The 16,973-nt window shown below is 32.6% G+C and overlaps 1 protein-coding gene across 1 annotated transcript; it reads right to left on the bottom strand.

The window, feature by feature from the left end:
• Window positions 1-408: 408 nt before the first annotated feature.
• Window positions 409-10,964, bottom strand: LOC127289999 (ribonuclease H1-like). Its single transcript, XM_051318334.1, has 3 exons — window positions 10,941-10,964; window positions 10,636-10,895; window positions 409-1,018 (listed from the first exon to the last, which is right to left on the bottom strand). The coding sequence occupies exons 1-3, from the start codon at window positions 10,962-10,964 to the stop codon at window positions 409-411; spliced, it is 894 nt and encodes a 297-aa protein (XP_051174291.1).
• Between the last annotated feature and the right edge of the window lie 6,009 nt (window positions 10,965-16,973).

Below are 16,973 nucleotides of genomic sequence, written 5' to 3'. Positions count from 1 at the left end.
AGGAGTGAATGATGGCAAACTTGCGGCAAGGTTACGGTCGATGTTGGGGGTTTTAAAAATGTCGGGTGTGTCGTTAAAGCGGACTCTACCCCTTTTTCGCGTAGGGGAGGGATTGCATAGTATCCAGTAGGGTACCCATTGTAGTGGTGGGGAGAAGTTCAAGTTCCGGTGGAGAGGGTTTCACACTTTCCTGATTTTCGACGCGGCTCTTGTCGAGTTCTAAAAATTTTTTTAGTCTTTCCTCGGATTGTCTATCGTCATTCTCTTCACATGGGTCCAGGGTTTTTAGATACTCCAAATATTCATAGTCACTGTTTCTATCAAAAACATAGACCTTTTTCTTAGAGGTTCTATCCATCCCTTCATGATCCCATGTTAGAGTTTGGTTGATCTGATCAGAACGATTTTTCATGATTCCGGTTCCATAAGGGCACCTTCCCTGGCTAATCTGTCTGCATTTTCATTCCCATCGATTCCTTCGTGTTCAGGAACATGTTTCCAGATGACGTCCATGTGTTTTAATGCATTGATTAATTTCTCGTATACTCTTTGATTCTTTACAGGTCTGTTGTCATTTGTTTTCCAATTATTGGTTAGCCATTTTGGAACTGATTCTGTTATTCCTTGTACGACAACTTTTGAGTCAGTTTTAATTCTTAATTTGTTTATGCCACCTTTCTTTGCTTGTCGGACGGCCGTGGTGGTTGCCTCGATCTCTGACGCATTGTTTGTTTGTCTTCCCCTATATCTTCGGAATATGTTGAGTGGGTGATCTGGGCCGAACCAAACTCCTATACCTGCGGGGGGTCGTACACCGCCATTGTCACAACACGCACCATCCACATAAACGTTTGTGTATGAGTCTAACAACGGGGGTTTCGATGGATTTGGGGGTGAAACTGGTTTTGTGACGTTTTCGGGAGTGGGGTTGTTTGTTTTCACAATATTAGGTGGGAGGTTGGGAAAGGCGCTACTGCTTGATCGAAATACTGGGGGATCCGAACTTTCTTCGTAATCACTGTCAGGAAATTTTCTTCAAATGATGAACTTTCTTCCTTTCCGCCAGGAGGATTATTGTCCGATTTCCTTTTACGTTTCCTCAGTCGCTTCGCCACACAGTTGACATCCAGCTATGGGATTCCTTTTAGCAACTGCGCTAAGTAGCGCATTGCATTAATTAGCACTAAAAAATTAATTTTTTTACAGACTTATTGTATATGATAATCAAGATCAACTCCCGTTTGAATTTTGTTAAAAAAATTAATTAGTGGCGTGTAAGATAAAAAACAATGTCAATCGGCGCTATGAGTTAGCGAATTGGAAAATCTTTTGTTACAAATCGCTAGGGTGTAATCGCTTCGGAGCGTAGCGCTAAGTCACTAGCTATAACACAAATTCACTTAAGAGGAGAATAGACTGAGTTTTTTTCAAAAAATCAAATTTTTTTTAGTTTTCGTTACCATAATTATTTAAGATAGCGGTAAAAATTGTTTACAATGTTTCCAAGGGTTATAACAGGGTTAAAATAAAGTGGTTAACCCCTTGCCTGTTAAAAAGGCGTTTTACTGTTTGGGCCAAAAGATTTTTAAAAAATTTTTTATGAATTTTCATGAAACTTGGTATTGAAGGGTTTTTGGGGTCGCTGATTACGAATTTAAAGTCAGTTTTTCAAAATTTAACCCCAGGAATGTCGCCGAAGCATATATGCGCAACATTTAAGTCATTCCAAACTCTTTAAAAATAACTGAAATTGGTTACTCAGGGGTTTTCTGGGTCACTGATCACGAATTTGATATTAGTCAAGATATCAAGTCTCAAATGAGACATGAGACTTGTTTTCAATTGAGACATGAGACTTGTCGCAATTGAGGCTTGAGACTTCTCTCAATTGAGACATGAGACTTGTCGCAATTGAGGCTTGAGACTTCTCTCAATTGAGACTTAATTGAGACATAAGACTCGTCGACACCCAACAACTACCTGTTGGGATCTACTAGTGTTGTTGATTACCCTAGCAACGATTGCTATGGAAACGGTTACCATAGCAACGTTGTCATGGAGGTGGTTCAAAATAAATGTTTATGTTAAGCATGGAGATGATTGTTCGTTTTTTTTAAATTGTAAAATAAGCCGCGAAACCCTGTGATGGAGGCGCTATGCGCCTGCTTCTCTTATATTTTTAAAATTTTAAATGGCGGATCCAATATAGCAGACGAGTTTTTGAAAATTTAATGCATTTAGCTTGAAAATCGTTACTCGGGGGTTTTCGGGTGCGCTGATTACGAATTTTAGGTCCGTTTTTCAAAATTCAAAATAACGGATCCAATGGGGCAAAAAATTTTTTAAATTTATTGAATTTGATTAAAACTTGTCACTTGGGGGATTTTCGAGTTGCTGATTACGAATACGAGGTCCGTTTTGCAAAATTCAATATGGCGGATCCAATATGGCAAAAAAATTTTTTTAATTTTTTGAATTTGATTAAAACTTGTCACTTGGGGATTTCTGAGTTGCTGATTACGAATACGAGGTCCGTTTTGCAAAATTCAAAATGGTTGACTCAATACGGCGGACGATTTTTTTAAAAGGGAGAAATCACAAATGATGTCACGCTCTGGGAAGGGGGTCTTCACCAAACGTGACAAAATGTGACATGGGAAGGCGGGGGTCATCTTAAGTGTGATATCACTTTTTTAAAGATTGTTAACTGAAAAATAAAAATGGCTTAAATGGTAATACATTGTATTAAATATTAATTTTTTTTATTACCCCTAAAAAAATTAAAATAAAAAATTAGGGGGGGAGTCATGAAATGTGACGTCCATTGACGGGGTATGGGTTTACTTGTATGTGACAGAGCGTGACAGGAGGGGGGTAGGGGTAAGAAATCTCGAAAAATTGCGTGACATCTTTTGTGAACGCTCCCAAAGTTGATCCAATTTGCTTGAAAATCGTTACTCGGGGATTTTAAGGGTCGCTGATTCTAAATCCGAGGTCCATTTTTAAAAATTCAAAATGTTTTTTCTGACAATTTCTTTCAATATGCCAGAAATTTTTCAAAATTGATTGGATTCTCTTGAAACTCATTACTCGATAGTTTTGAAAGTCCCTGATTACAAATCTGACATTATTTTCATAAAATTCTAAATGGATGATTTAATATGATAATTATTATTGAAAGACTGCTTATCGTAGTTGTAGAAAAACGTTTGATGTAATCAAATTTAGTTAAATACCCTGACATTAGCTGGTGAATTAGTATTTTATATTTTATTGAATTTTTAAAATTCATTGTTGTAGAAACCAGATAACAAAATGCTTACATAGTGATAGTTTTAATAGCCGCATACATCCCTATTGAAAATCCCCACATGGGAAACCACATGGGAAACCACATGGGATCCTATGTCAAAAACTATGTAAAACCCCATTCCCCATATGGGAAACCACATGGGATCCCATATAAAAACTCATGGGAAATTGGGACAGGAATTGGCATAGGAAAATATCAAAACGAGGTTCCTCCATGTCATTTCCTATGTCAAATCCCATGTCAAATATCATGTTAAATACCATGTTACATACTAATTGAGATCCTTTATCACTTTTTTGAAAAATTTTCCCATGTCAAACCCCATGTCATTTCCCAAGTAAAAACCTTTATCATTTTTTTGAAAAATTTTCCCATGTCATTTCCCATGTGAAATCTTTTATCATTTTTTTGAAAAATTTTCCCATGTCAAATCCTCTTTCGCCTTATCGAAAATACCCACATAGGAAAGCATATGGGAATCCACATGGGACACCATATGGGAATCCACATGGGAAATGGAATACGATTTCATGTGCATTCTTCCAAATGATAAAACAAATAGATTTAAGCATAGGAAATCATATAAGATTTCATATAGATTCTGAAATTTCAACCTAAGATTTCACAAGGATTTACATATAGGAAACGATATAGGATTTTATTCGGGAATTTTTTAGTTGGCTGCTTTATGCAGGCGGCAGTTTACAAAAAAAATTAATTATTTGATTAAATATCAAATAATAATACTTCAACTCATCTGAAAATAAAAAAAAGTTTACTTTACTTCTGCCTTAGACTCTCAGCTTTTATAGTATTCCAGACTGATCTCAACTGTGAGAGAAAATATTTTCACCATCTGGTGGTGAAACAATGAAACTATAATGACGCTCAACATCTATATTGAAATTTCCTATGTCATTTCCCATGTGAAATCTTATCATTTTTTCGAAAAATTTTCCCATATCAATTCCCACGTCAAACCTCATGTCATTTGCCATGTGAAATCCTTTATCGTATTCCATTTCCTCTGTGGATTCCCATATGCTTTCCCATGTGGGTATTTTCGATAGGGCGAAAGAGGATTTGTCATTGGAAAATTTGTCAAAAAAATGATGAAGGATTTCCCATGGGAAATGACATGGGAAAATTTTTTGAAAAAAATGATAAAGGAATTCACATGGGAAATGACATGGGAAAATTTTTCGAAAAAATGATAAGATTTCACATGGGAAATGACATAGGAAATTTCAATATAGATGTTGAGCGTCATTATAGTTTCATTGTTTCACCACCAGATGGTGAAAATATTTTCTCTCACAGTTGAGATCAGTCTGGAATACTATAAAAGCTGAGAGTCTAAGGCAGAAGTAAAGTAAACTTTTTTTTATTTTCAGATGAGTTGAAGTATTATTATTTGATATTTAATCAAATAATTAATTTTTTTTGTAAACTGCCGCCTGCATAAAGCAGCCAACTAAAAAATTCCCGAATAAAATCCTATATCGTTTCCTATATGTAAATCCTTGTGAAATCTTAGGTTGAAATTTCAGAATCTATATGAAATCTTATATGATTTCCTATGCTTAAATCTATTTGTTTTATCATTTGGAAGAATGCACATGAAATCGTATTCCATTTCCCATGTGGATTCCCATATGGTGTCCCATGTGGATTCCCATATGCTTTCCTATGTGGGTATTTTCGATAAGGCGAAAGAGGATTTGACATGGGAAAATTTTTCAAAAAAATGATAAAAGATTTCACATGGGAAATGACATGGGAAAATTTTTCAAAAAAATGATAAAGGTTTTTACTTGGGAAATGACATGGGGTTTGACATGGGAAAATTTTTCAAAAAAGTGATAAAGGATCTCAATTAGTATTTAACATGGTATTTAACATGATATTTGACATGGGATTTGACATAGGAAATGACATGGAGGAACCTCGTTTTGATATTTACCTATGCCAATTCCTGTCCCAATTTCCCATGAGTTTTTATATGGGATCCCATGTGGTTTCCCATATGGGGAATGGGGTTTTACATAGTTTTTGACATAGGATCCCATGTGGTTTCCCATGTGGTTTCCCATGTGGGGATTTTCAATAGGGATGCGAATCAGTTCCCACGTGTGATCTCATAGTCACATGCCGATGCGTCATCCATGGAGGAGCATATATGCGTCTCTCGCGTGCGATCTCACGCATGTGAGTCAAGTGCGATCTACATGCAAGTACACTTTTTGAGGTTAGAAAAATTTATTTATTAATCAAATAGACATAAATAAGTGGAATAACCTTTTTTTCTAAAATGAATGAAAATATTGAATTGTAGCACAGGAATATCTCTAAGATATCCAAATTTCCAACGCGTAGGTTAATACATGTGCAGGATATTCCTCGTAAAATACGGTTAAAAATAAATACTTAATTAGTATTTGAATGTAAATGTTTTTTAATTTTGAAAAACCACAAATTTTAAAAACATTTATTTTAATTTAACTTTTTAATAAACTTTTAAAAATCTTAAATTATTCAAATTTGCATTTTTAAAGTTATAATAATGTTAAAATAAAATTTTTTAATCTATTTAAATTATAAGTTACTAATTTGCACACCTTTGAAAGTGCATTTTACCCGCATTTTATGAGATCGCACACGTGAAGATTTAAACATTAATTTTTACTAGCACGGATGCGATCGCACATGAAGCGTCGCATAGATATAGTGCTTTTGCATACATTTATGAGACTCACGAAATGCGATCAAAATGTAATCGCACTTTTGTTATCTGCGGGTTAATGTGCCACGAGGAGGTAGTCATAGGATTTTACGTTCCATATATATTTTTCTTTTATTTTTCTTTTGTCCGTTATATTGGATCCGCCATTTTAAATTTTGAAAAAAACCTCGGATCCGTAATCAGCGATCTTAAAAACTCCCGCGGAACTATTTTCATGCTTATTGGACGCAAATATATAACTCATGATTATACTAATTATAAATTATTCTTTAATTCCTGCTTGAATATTCACATTCATTGTACATGAGTATCCACTATTTAAACTAGTAAGAACTTATTTCTAATAAAAATGAAAGAATGGAGAAAATTCATTCAAATTTTTTTTCTGCTTTTCATGTACACCTTCAGATATTTTCTTTAATTCCGCAATGGTTTCGTTGTGCATTTGTGCCACGTTATCTCCTAGTTTCTTAGAAGCAACCTATATTGTGCAATAATGAAATGTTAAATTTAAAAAATAATTTTATTGACAAAGCATTTTTAATTTACATACATTTGGATTTGTACTTTAACCTCCATTATGTTTAATTCTTTTTATTAGAAAAAATTATCAAAACTTTCAAATACCCTTAGTATAATAGACTTTAATTAAAAACAAAACGTCTTAAATCCAAAGAAGTATATAAAGTATATAAATATATTAAGTATATAAATAATTAAACATTTATGACCTTAATTAAATTTATTGCTTTGTAGTTATGTGCTGAGTAACGTTTGTTTAAATTTCTTGAAAAAAGTATACGGATTTATTAACTTTTAAAAACTTATGAACTTTAATTTCTTAACATTTTGCCCTTTTAAAATTAAAATGTTTTTCCATTATATATACTGCAGAGTTTGAAGAAGTTTTTAATTTTTGTAATTGTTATATCATAAATATTATTTTTTATCTAGTCTAAACTTATAATTGTTCCCTATTCTAATTTCGTCAATTTAACTTAGTTAAAATAACTAAGTTGGGAAGAGGTTTTTAATAAATTAATGATCTATTATATAAAAATTATTTATTTAAAAGAATATAAATGTTTATGACAATTTGTACAATTAAAGAATTTGTTATGGTTACCTTTTAATATTTTATTTTGATGATTCTTCAATCGGCACCTGTGGTATTGATTTCCTAAGATTGTATCTTCTTGGTCGTTAAGATTTTTATTACTGTATTGACACTAGAAACTTTTTAACTGATTTACTATGACGACACTTTAAAACTGTATTAGATACTCGCAACGATGAAAGCCGTACGTATAAATTTTGGGACTGCCTTTGAAGTGAAAGGTCTCCCTTTATATAGATATATTTTCCTATGTATTCTTCGCGGCGGTACCAGCTCGCCTCTTTGGGTTAGTTTCAAGATCGGTACCTCACAGACGTGAAAAGTGTTTATTGCTTTTCTTCTATGTGTTGGTGACTTCCGTATGTTGATTTCCATATTCTAATAGTACAAAATGTCAAGAACACCATATCCCAAATTACAATTTTTATATATTGGTCATTTTAACATTAATTATGCTTATTACATTATTATTTTATTATATATTTAATATTTATAAATAATTGATTTAATCCCAGATATTCGTTTTATTTATAAATAATTGTTTATTCATAAATAATTGTTTATTTATAAATAATTGTTTATTTACAAATATTTGTTTATTTAAAAACAATTATTTATTTACAAATGTATTTTATTTTAAAAAATTAATTTTACATAAAAATGTTACGGTGACATGACATAATAATGCAGCAGTATCAAATGATTTCTTGATTGGCGGTTCATCTGCATCGCCTACTGTCTGCTTTCTTTTTGTAGTAGCAAGCAAGTTATTTTGATTTGGAACGTCCTATGCCAATAAAACACAAAAGGAAAACACATAACTTCTGTTAATAAAATTTAGTCTTATTTATAAGAACAACAAATATAATTAACATATCAAAATTTATGTGTCAATTTAAGTGTTGCAAATTTTTTTACGTTTTCGAATATTTGAAATTATGATATAGGGTCAATTGGGGTAAATGTAAACGGAATATCTATTTTTCACCAAAAACGTAAGTTTTTTTCGTTAAAAGGTAAAACTGTCGGTTTTCTTTTGCATAAACTTGTTACTTCACTTCCCTAGAAAAATTTTATGAAGTACCACAAAATACTGATGAATTTGAATCACCTAAAACTGACTGTTTACATTTACCCCGAGATTTGGAAACTTTCCTAAAATTCGGGGTAAATGTAAACACCACTGTAGTTAAAAGAAGTTTCAGAAAAATGTTATCTCAAGTATTTTACTGTATTAATGGATGGAAAAACTGATAAAAAATTTTTGGTAGATGTAAAATAATTCAACCAATTAATTGATATGCATCATATAATATGAAAAGTCAACCATGCCAAAAGTAGTAATGTAAAAACTTTAATAACTTCAACAAATTTCAATGGATTTTCATGAAACTTGGTAAAATAGAGTTTTAGGGGTTGTTGAATGAGAATCCGAAATCAGGTTTTTAAAATCCAAAATTTTGTATCCAATATAGCGGTCAAATAATTAAAAATGATGATTTTTTAAATTTTTGTCCGCCATATTGGATTAGAAATTTTAAGTTTTGCAAATCTGACATCATATTCGTGATCAGCGAACCCAAAAACCCCAAACTAACAAATTCCATGCAAATCTGATGCATTTTTAATATTTTCGGTCATATCGAAAGATGATATGAGGTATTGATATTGATATTGATCGCACTGTGACAAAAAGGGTTAAACACACCTTCTTCAATGTATTTTTACACTGGGAAAATAGTGTAGTTGTCAAATAGAAGCAAGTTTGTTCAATTATACTTTTTGAAATGTAATTCAAGTTCTGTTTACATTTACCCCGAGTTTTCAAATTTTCGGGGTAAATGTAAACACTTAATTATTTATTAACTAAATTGATGAAAATGAAAAATCAAAGTCAATTTTTGGTAAGGCATTAATAAGGAAGAATTAGCAATTTTAGTTTGATTTTTCAATTTATTTTTATGCAAATACGAGACAAAATACTGAAACAGTAAAACTTTGATTTTTAATCTTTTTTGCATTATAAGATAACCTACACTATGGCATTGACAATTGTCAAAATAAAATGTTGGCAATATTCAGAACATCTTGTAGGTGAGCTTAGGTAAAAATATTGAAGTCGTACGTATTTTTAAATTTGTAAATTTAGTTGAAATATCTTACCCCAAATGACCCTAGTATAGAATATTAAAATAGAAAAGTAAAACCAAATGTAATAGCTAAGGATTTTTTCTAAGTAAAACTTTAAGTTCTAAAATATTAAATAAAATGTAAACTTTTTTGATAATTTCTCAATGTTTTCATTGACACCTTATATTTGCTTATATATGTTTCCCAATAATAATTGATCGTACAGTACCGTCCGAAATTGTGCGAACTCTTCTTTTTCAACAACTATAAAACTGTTCAAATCTTCAAAAATATTAAAACTAAAATTTTTTCCTCTTTATTTTATTAAAGCTAATAAAATTCTGAAAGAAATGACACCTTGACAAAGAGAATATGTTAATTTTTCAATTAGATATCTAAGAAAAACCCAATTTTTAATGTTTTTACTATTTTTTTTATTTCTCTGGCAAAAATTAATATTTTTAAACGTTCTTAGGCTCATTGAAATCGTATTTTGTTATGCAATTCAAATTATATAAAACAATTCATGTACACATTCATCCCTAGCGTATGCAAACTGTGAAATTTGGCTCATAAAATGTCAAAAAATTTAAATTTAATTCTACAATAAAATATAATGTTTAAAAATCAAGTAAATATATCATTCTAAACTTCTCTGATTTATGTAAGTAAATTTAAGATTTATACATTTTACTGATCATTTTTTGTCATATAAATATTAATCACAATTTTTTGACATTTTATGAGCCAACTTTCACGGTTTGCATACGCTAGGGAGGAATGTGTACATGAATTGTTTTATATAATTTGAATTGCATAACAAAATACGATTTCAATGAGCCTAAGAACGTTTAAAAATATTAATTTTTGCCAGAGAAATAAAAAAAATAGTAAAAACATTAAAAATTGGGTTTTTCTTAGATATCTAATTGAAAAATTAACATATTCTCTTTGTCAAGGTGTCATTTCTTTCAGAATTTTATTAACTTTAATAAAATAAAGAGGAAAAAATTTTAGTTTTAATATTTTTGAAGATTTGAACAGTTTTATAGTTGTTGAAAAAGCAGAGTTCGCACAATTTCGGACGGTAGTGTATGTAGTTTAATTTTTATCAAGAAGTAAAATAACAGTAAAAAATTCATTATTTTTAATTTTAATTATATACATAAATAGTTTATTGCTCACAATTACGTAAAAATTTGATAGTCATATTTTTTGTTTCTTATTTTTAGTCGCAAAAAAAATTTTTTAATATAAAAGTTAAGTTGATTTTACAAAACATAAATAACTTTAAAAATGGCAATAAAATTTCAGACCTTCACTTCCATTAACGGAATGTTTTCAAAATCGATTTCATCCTCGTCTTCATCTGATGAAATGTAAATTTTCTGTTCCTGCACCTTTGGTGATTTTGAATCGATTTCCGCAACCACATTGTCCAAAGATTTCACTCTTTGCGCAAAAGGAATCGTAACGTTTACTACCTTGCCAAGTTGTCCTTGATTATTGGCGACTGCAAGAAATCTTTTCTCTAACACATTCAGAGTATCACTTGGCTTGGATTTGATCTTTGATAACCACGAAGCTAAAACCTATTCAAGAGAAAAATAAAAATCAAAACTTAATATAAAAACTACTTCAATGAGACACCAAATTTGCATTTCATAATATTTATAGTTTTTGACATAACTTTAAATTGAAATAAAAAATATTTGAAAGTACACTTAAAAAATGTATGTAAGCGATTTCTCGGTAAAATTATATTTACATGATAAATTAGATGACATATTTCTTTTTGTGTTCTTTAGAAACATGTAATAAACAAAAAAATTTAACAGTATCTCAATAAAGAAAAATGAATTTGCTTAAAATAATTTTTTAAAATAAAAATTCAATAACAATTTATTCCTGAAAATATTTCTCTCAGCTTTATATTTTAGAAATTCAATTTAGTTAAAGTATTCCCAAAATTTTTAGAAAATGTTCTTTAGTGCAAGCTTTATGTTTGGTAAAAATTTAAGAAATCGAAATCTATATCGAAGTTAATTAATGTTGTTTATGTAGCAAACAAAAGTATAATAAATAAATAAACAATAAATATTATAAACATTTTACCTTCTGCCATTTCTTTTCTGTGCGAGCATTTAAATGATTATTTTCAGCATTCAAAAGTTAAGTGGCGTCATTCCACTGTTTTTTGTACTGTATTGCACTAAAATTTGCATCAAATTTTTTTGTCATCATTGGAGGATATTCCTCTACAAATTCGAGCATTCGTTCCTGTTGGGCAAAGGTAGTGTTGCATGTCAAGCCGATAAATGCTCGATATCGATTGTTTATACTTGATTATTGATATATTTTGTCAAGCCAAGAAATGTGATTTTCTTTTGTTTTTGATTGACTTTAATCGTTTGAATGTGGTTTTGAAACATCGATCAAACATTATAGAATTATTTCTATTTCATTAGCTTTCCCAGATACAAATACAAATAATATAAATTTGTGTCAAGCAAAATGTCCGAAGATACAAATCAAATTGAAAACAATAAAAGGAAATACGATGAAATAAATGTAGATAATGAGCAAGCAAAGGAAGTTTACAAAAAGTAATTTATTAACCTATTTCAATTTAAATAAATTTTTTGACAATTTATAATTTACATTTTTCATTGGAAAATAGGTGACTGATTGTCACCATTTTCAAATATAAAAAATATGAAGTTTACATTGATCATATATTCATTTAGTGCGAAAAGCACCTTTAAATGTAAAAGACGGAAACACGATGCTTTGCCCTTGGAAAATTCTTTTGAATACTTTATGGAAGATGGATGTAAAATGGAAATAATTCGAATGAAAAATAGCAACACGACCGGGATAAAGCGACACCTTCAAGAAAAGCATCCCAATGCTTTTTCATTAACTTATCCAGAAGATAACCCCTCTGAACAAAAAAAAGAGGCAAAATAATTATTTATAAATATATATATATTTTTCTAGGAGTCTCGCTTGAGCCTTTGTCGAGTACGGTTGTGTTTACTAACGGCTCTCCTTATTTGTCGCTTTGTATGATTATATACTGGCTGTGCTCACTTATTAATGAACTTTTGCTTCCCAAAATTGCCCTTGTGAATGAACAGTGCATATAAGGAGTAATACTTTGTGTTGTGTAGTGTCTAGGTTTGTAACATTATTTGTGTTTTATTCTGTGAAAAATGTCGACGTCCGATGAAAAAAGATGGGAACAACTGTTTGCTTCGATCCAAGACCTGACGAGCAAAGTGTCCTCGTCTCACTCAGTCTTAGGCGATAGGCTTCAATCTACCAACAGCCTTCTGGAAACAATGAGAGAGAAAATCGACATCAATGAAGGAAAACTCGCTGTCATGGAGAATAGAGAGGCAAGATACGACAAATCACAAAGAGCCAGGAATATTATTCTCTACAGACTTGAAGACTCCGATGACATAAACAAGCACTTGATTGGATCTATCAGAAACATTTTCACGGAGCTGAATCTTGATATCCCGGATTTAGCCATCGCAGATGCATTTCGTCTCGGGAAATCAAACAATGATAGGCCGGTGTTAATTAAATTTATCGCTGAGAGGTGGGTGAAACACGCCTTTACAAAGGTGAGAGAATTCGGAAACCTTAACTTAGCGATTTCAAATGATAGAACGCCAGAAGAGAGAGAGAAGCGACGACAGTTATTGTCAACGAGGAAAACACGCTCTACCCCACTCACGGAAGATCAAAACAAACAGTCCAATATTAAACACACAGAGGAAGTACCTACTGGCCCTCAAGAGACAGGGCAGCAACAATCAAACTTAATTCAAACTAATGTGAATGATAACAACTTGAGAGGGAGTTTACAAAAGAGAAAATTACTCGCTAACCAATTGAACTCTCCAAAGAAAATCAAAAATGGACCTGGACGCCCTCCAAAGTTTCAGATGGGTGATAAGGATACTCACAACACTAACTTGATGAAAAAATTTTTATCTAGTAAAGCACTTAACTCGCCTTTGTCAGAACCTCAAACTGAACTAGATACAAGCGACAAGGATCCGGGCACCAGTGGTGCACAATGACAAAGGAAAACATTCCAAACAACAAATTTCAACCGCGGTCCAAGCACTAGCTTTTTTTCCAATGTGAGTACCGAGGAGAGAAAAATTATATTTTGGAATGCGCATGGACTCCGAAATATTGCCGACATCAGGGATATCATCGAATCGGGGAGTATAACCTGTATCAACGAAACGTGGAACGAAACCGAAAAAATTAAAATCCTGGAGGAAAGCCCGTTGGATTATATTCAAGTTCCAGCCACAAGATCCCACAACCATGGCAGGGCAAAGGGAGGCCTTCTTGTCACCTTCGACCCACAGCAGTACTCAATGGCGGTAATATCTTCCAGTCATAACCAGCTGTTCGTAAAGGTAAAATCCACGAGAGACCACATCTTTCTTATTATTGGCCTTGTATATGCAGCCCCAGGCGAAGATTTGGCTAATTTTTTGGATGAGCTTAATACTTCGCGGAATAATCTATGTATTGAATTGCCGAATGTTCCAATAATTATAGGGGGGGATATGAATGGCAGGGTAGCTAGTTTAAATCAGTTGGGCTCAGAATTTTTCATGTCTAATAATTTGTTAAGTAATGAACGATCTTCTCTTGATACCAAATTAAATAGCAGAGGCAATAGGATCGTTGAGAATTTCGAGAGTAACGAATTCATTCTTATAAATGGCAGAACCTTAAGCGATTCACCGGCTAACTATACTTTCTGTAACACAATAGGGACAAGCGTAATTGACCTTGTGTGGTCTTCAATGAGTGCACTGCCTCTAATTACGCATTTGAAAGTCCTACAGTTGGCCACCTCCTCTGATCATTTCCCAATTGCTCTTTATATTTCAGGTATAACATATAAAAAAGAAATAAAAAATAATAATAATAATTTAAAACTAAAATTTGACATTGAAAAATCTAATTTATTTACCACAAATATGGGCACAAGGGAGGAGGTGTCCAGGGTGGACAGTGATGTCGATGAGCTTAATTTTATTTTGGTCGCTACGATTAGGGAAACAGCAATTGAATTGGGAATGTCAGTGTACTATAATGTAAACAAAAAATTGAAAAATAAGCCTTGGATCGACATTGAATGTCGGAATGCGAGAAGGCGTGTCTCATCTGCCCTCTCTCTCTGCAGATCTGAGGGTTTCTCAAATTTGAATAAAGATAATTACTTTAAAGAAAAAAATTTCTATTTAAAAATGATGAAAACAAAAAAAGCAAATTATGAATCAAACCGAGTCAAAGCAGTAAATAACTGCCGAGACTCTTCTCAGTTCTGGAGAGTTATCAATGGGTATCGCGCGCACGCATTTCAACGGTCCCCTATTGATGTTGACACTTGGCATGAATTTCTGGTTAGCACCTTCCCTGCGCAAATTGAAAACAACAGCACACCGTTGCTGTTGACACATGGAGAGAATCTTAGCCTCGACGATTGTATTGCGATGGAAGAGATTATTGACAGCATATCTAACTGTAAGAGCGGAAAAGCCCCTGGATTAGACGGAATTAATTATAGCTTCTTAAAAAATTTGCCGGAAAATTGGCTATTTTTCTTGTATCATTTTTTTAATAAAATATTTTTTACAGAAAAGATCCCTAAAGAATGGGGTAATCTCACAACATCTATGTTTTATAAGAAAGGGAATTTTAACGACCCAAATAATTATAGACCCATAACTTTAATAAATTGCACAGCAAAAATTTTCACACAAATTATTCGTTCAAGAATTGAAAAATGGGCAGATTCTTTAAAATTGATCCCGGAATCTCAGGCGGGATTTCGAAAGGGTAAAAGTTGCCTTGATAACCTATTTACACTTTCCTCTGTTATTCAAATTCACCTGAGAAATTCTGGGGCGGTAGTTTACGCGTGCTTTATCGATTTCAAGGGGGCTTTTCCCTCAGTATCTCACGATTTACTGTGGAAAAAATTATTTGAGCTGGGACTGAGTTCTAAATGTGTGAATGTTATCAGAGATTTTTATGAGAATGCGTATACTAATATAAGAACTAGCGATGGATCTACGGAAAGTGTCAGAGTTACAAGAGGGTTATTGCAGGGTGAAGTTCTGAGTCCTTTGTTATTTTTGCTATTTATTTCGGATATGGAGGAATATTTTTTACAACAAGGATGTAGGGGAATATCGATCGATAAAGAGACGGATATCCTCATGTTAGGATATGCGGATGATTATGTTCTCCTGGCCGATACGCCAACTGAACTTAGTAAAAAATTAAAGGCACTCCATTCGTATTGCACAGCGAACAAACTCACTGTTAACAGCGGGAAAACAAAGATTGTTATATTCACAAAATCGGGTAATTCCAAGGCAAAAAAATTTAAATCGTTTAAATATGGAGATGACCTTATTGAAGTAGTGGATGAATATATCTATCTGGGAGTTCCTTTTCACAAGTCATGTTCCTTCCAGCCAGCGGTAGAGAAATTTAAAGGATCGGCGAATGTCGCGGTGGGCTCGGTTTTGAGGGTTATCCACTCGCTCGGCGTGACCTCATGGGACTCATGCACCAGATTGTTTCAAAGTCTAGCGTTCAGTGTTCTTTTTTATGGATGCTTAGTCTGGAGCTTGACTTCCCTGGGCGATGTTGAGAGGGTGCAACTTTCGTTTCTCAAGCAATTGTTAAATTTACCAATCTGCACTCCTAACTACGCGGTAAGATTGGAGACGGGCTTTAAGCATTTAGCAAATGAGATTTTCAAACGCGCACTATCTTGGATTATTAATATTTCACGGATGTCAGAATTACGGTACCCTAGAAGGTGTGCGATAAGTTTACTGAAGCATGCGAAAAATCGCCCCGATAATAAATTTAACTGGTTTAATCAAATTAAAACGGCCTTTTTCGAGCCAAGCGGAATAGTTGACGTGTGGAATAAATTGGATTTTAATAACCTGTCGCTAAACAGTCAATTAGCTTTAGAAAAATTTTCAAAGTATAACAGAGAACAGGACATTGCCCGCCTCCAATCTTCGAGTAGTCTCCTGATATATCCACATTTGAGCCCCCCGGGAGGTTCGCGGAATTACCTAGCATTAAATATACCCTTAAGGTATAAAAAAGTTTTTGCGCAAATTAGACTGCACAATAAATATATTAGCAGAATTTGTTTTGATAGAAAGGTGATGACTTTTGAGGGGGAAACTCTATGTGCTTCGTGTGCTCAGGATAATGTAAGCCTGATCCACATTCTTAATGAATGTCCATCGTGTAAACATTTGCTGAGTGATTACATTGATTTTAATGACAGAAATTCACCTCTCGAGAATTGGTTACGCATGTTCGACTCCAACGATTGCTCCTTGATCAAGAGATTTGTTAACACCTTGACTCATATTTTTACAGAACGTATTAACAAGTGAATGAACCTACTTCTTTTTTTTTTTCTTTTTTGTTTTTTAGAAAATTTTAAACCTGTGAGGCTTTGGAGTACTAGAAATTTTATCTACTGTATTAAATTGAATGTGTATTATTGTATGTGCCTTATGTATGTTGGAATGTATTTATTAAATTGTATTATTAACCATAGCGTTACTCCCTTGTATGCACTATAT

Source organism: Leptopilina boulardi, unplaced genomic scaffold, assembly GCF_019393585.1.
Source record: "Leptopilina boulardi isolate dan_hultmark-lab unplaced genomic scaffold, ZJU_Lbou_2.1 LbouV2_54, whole genome shotgun sequence".
Lineage (NCBI taxonomy): Eukaryota > Metazoa > Arthropoda > Insecta > Hymenoptera > Figitidae > Leptopilina > Leptopilina boulardi.
The sequence above is the reverse complement of the archived record's forward strand: the minus strand, read 5'-3'. Positions and strand labels throughout refer to the sequence as shown.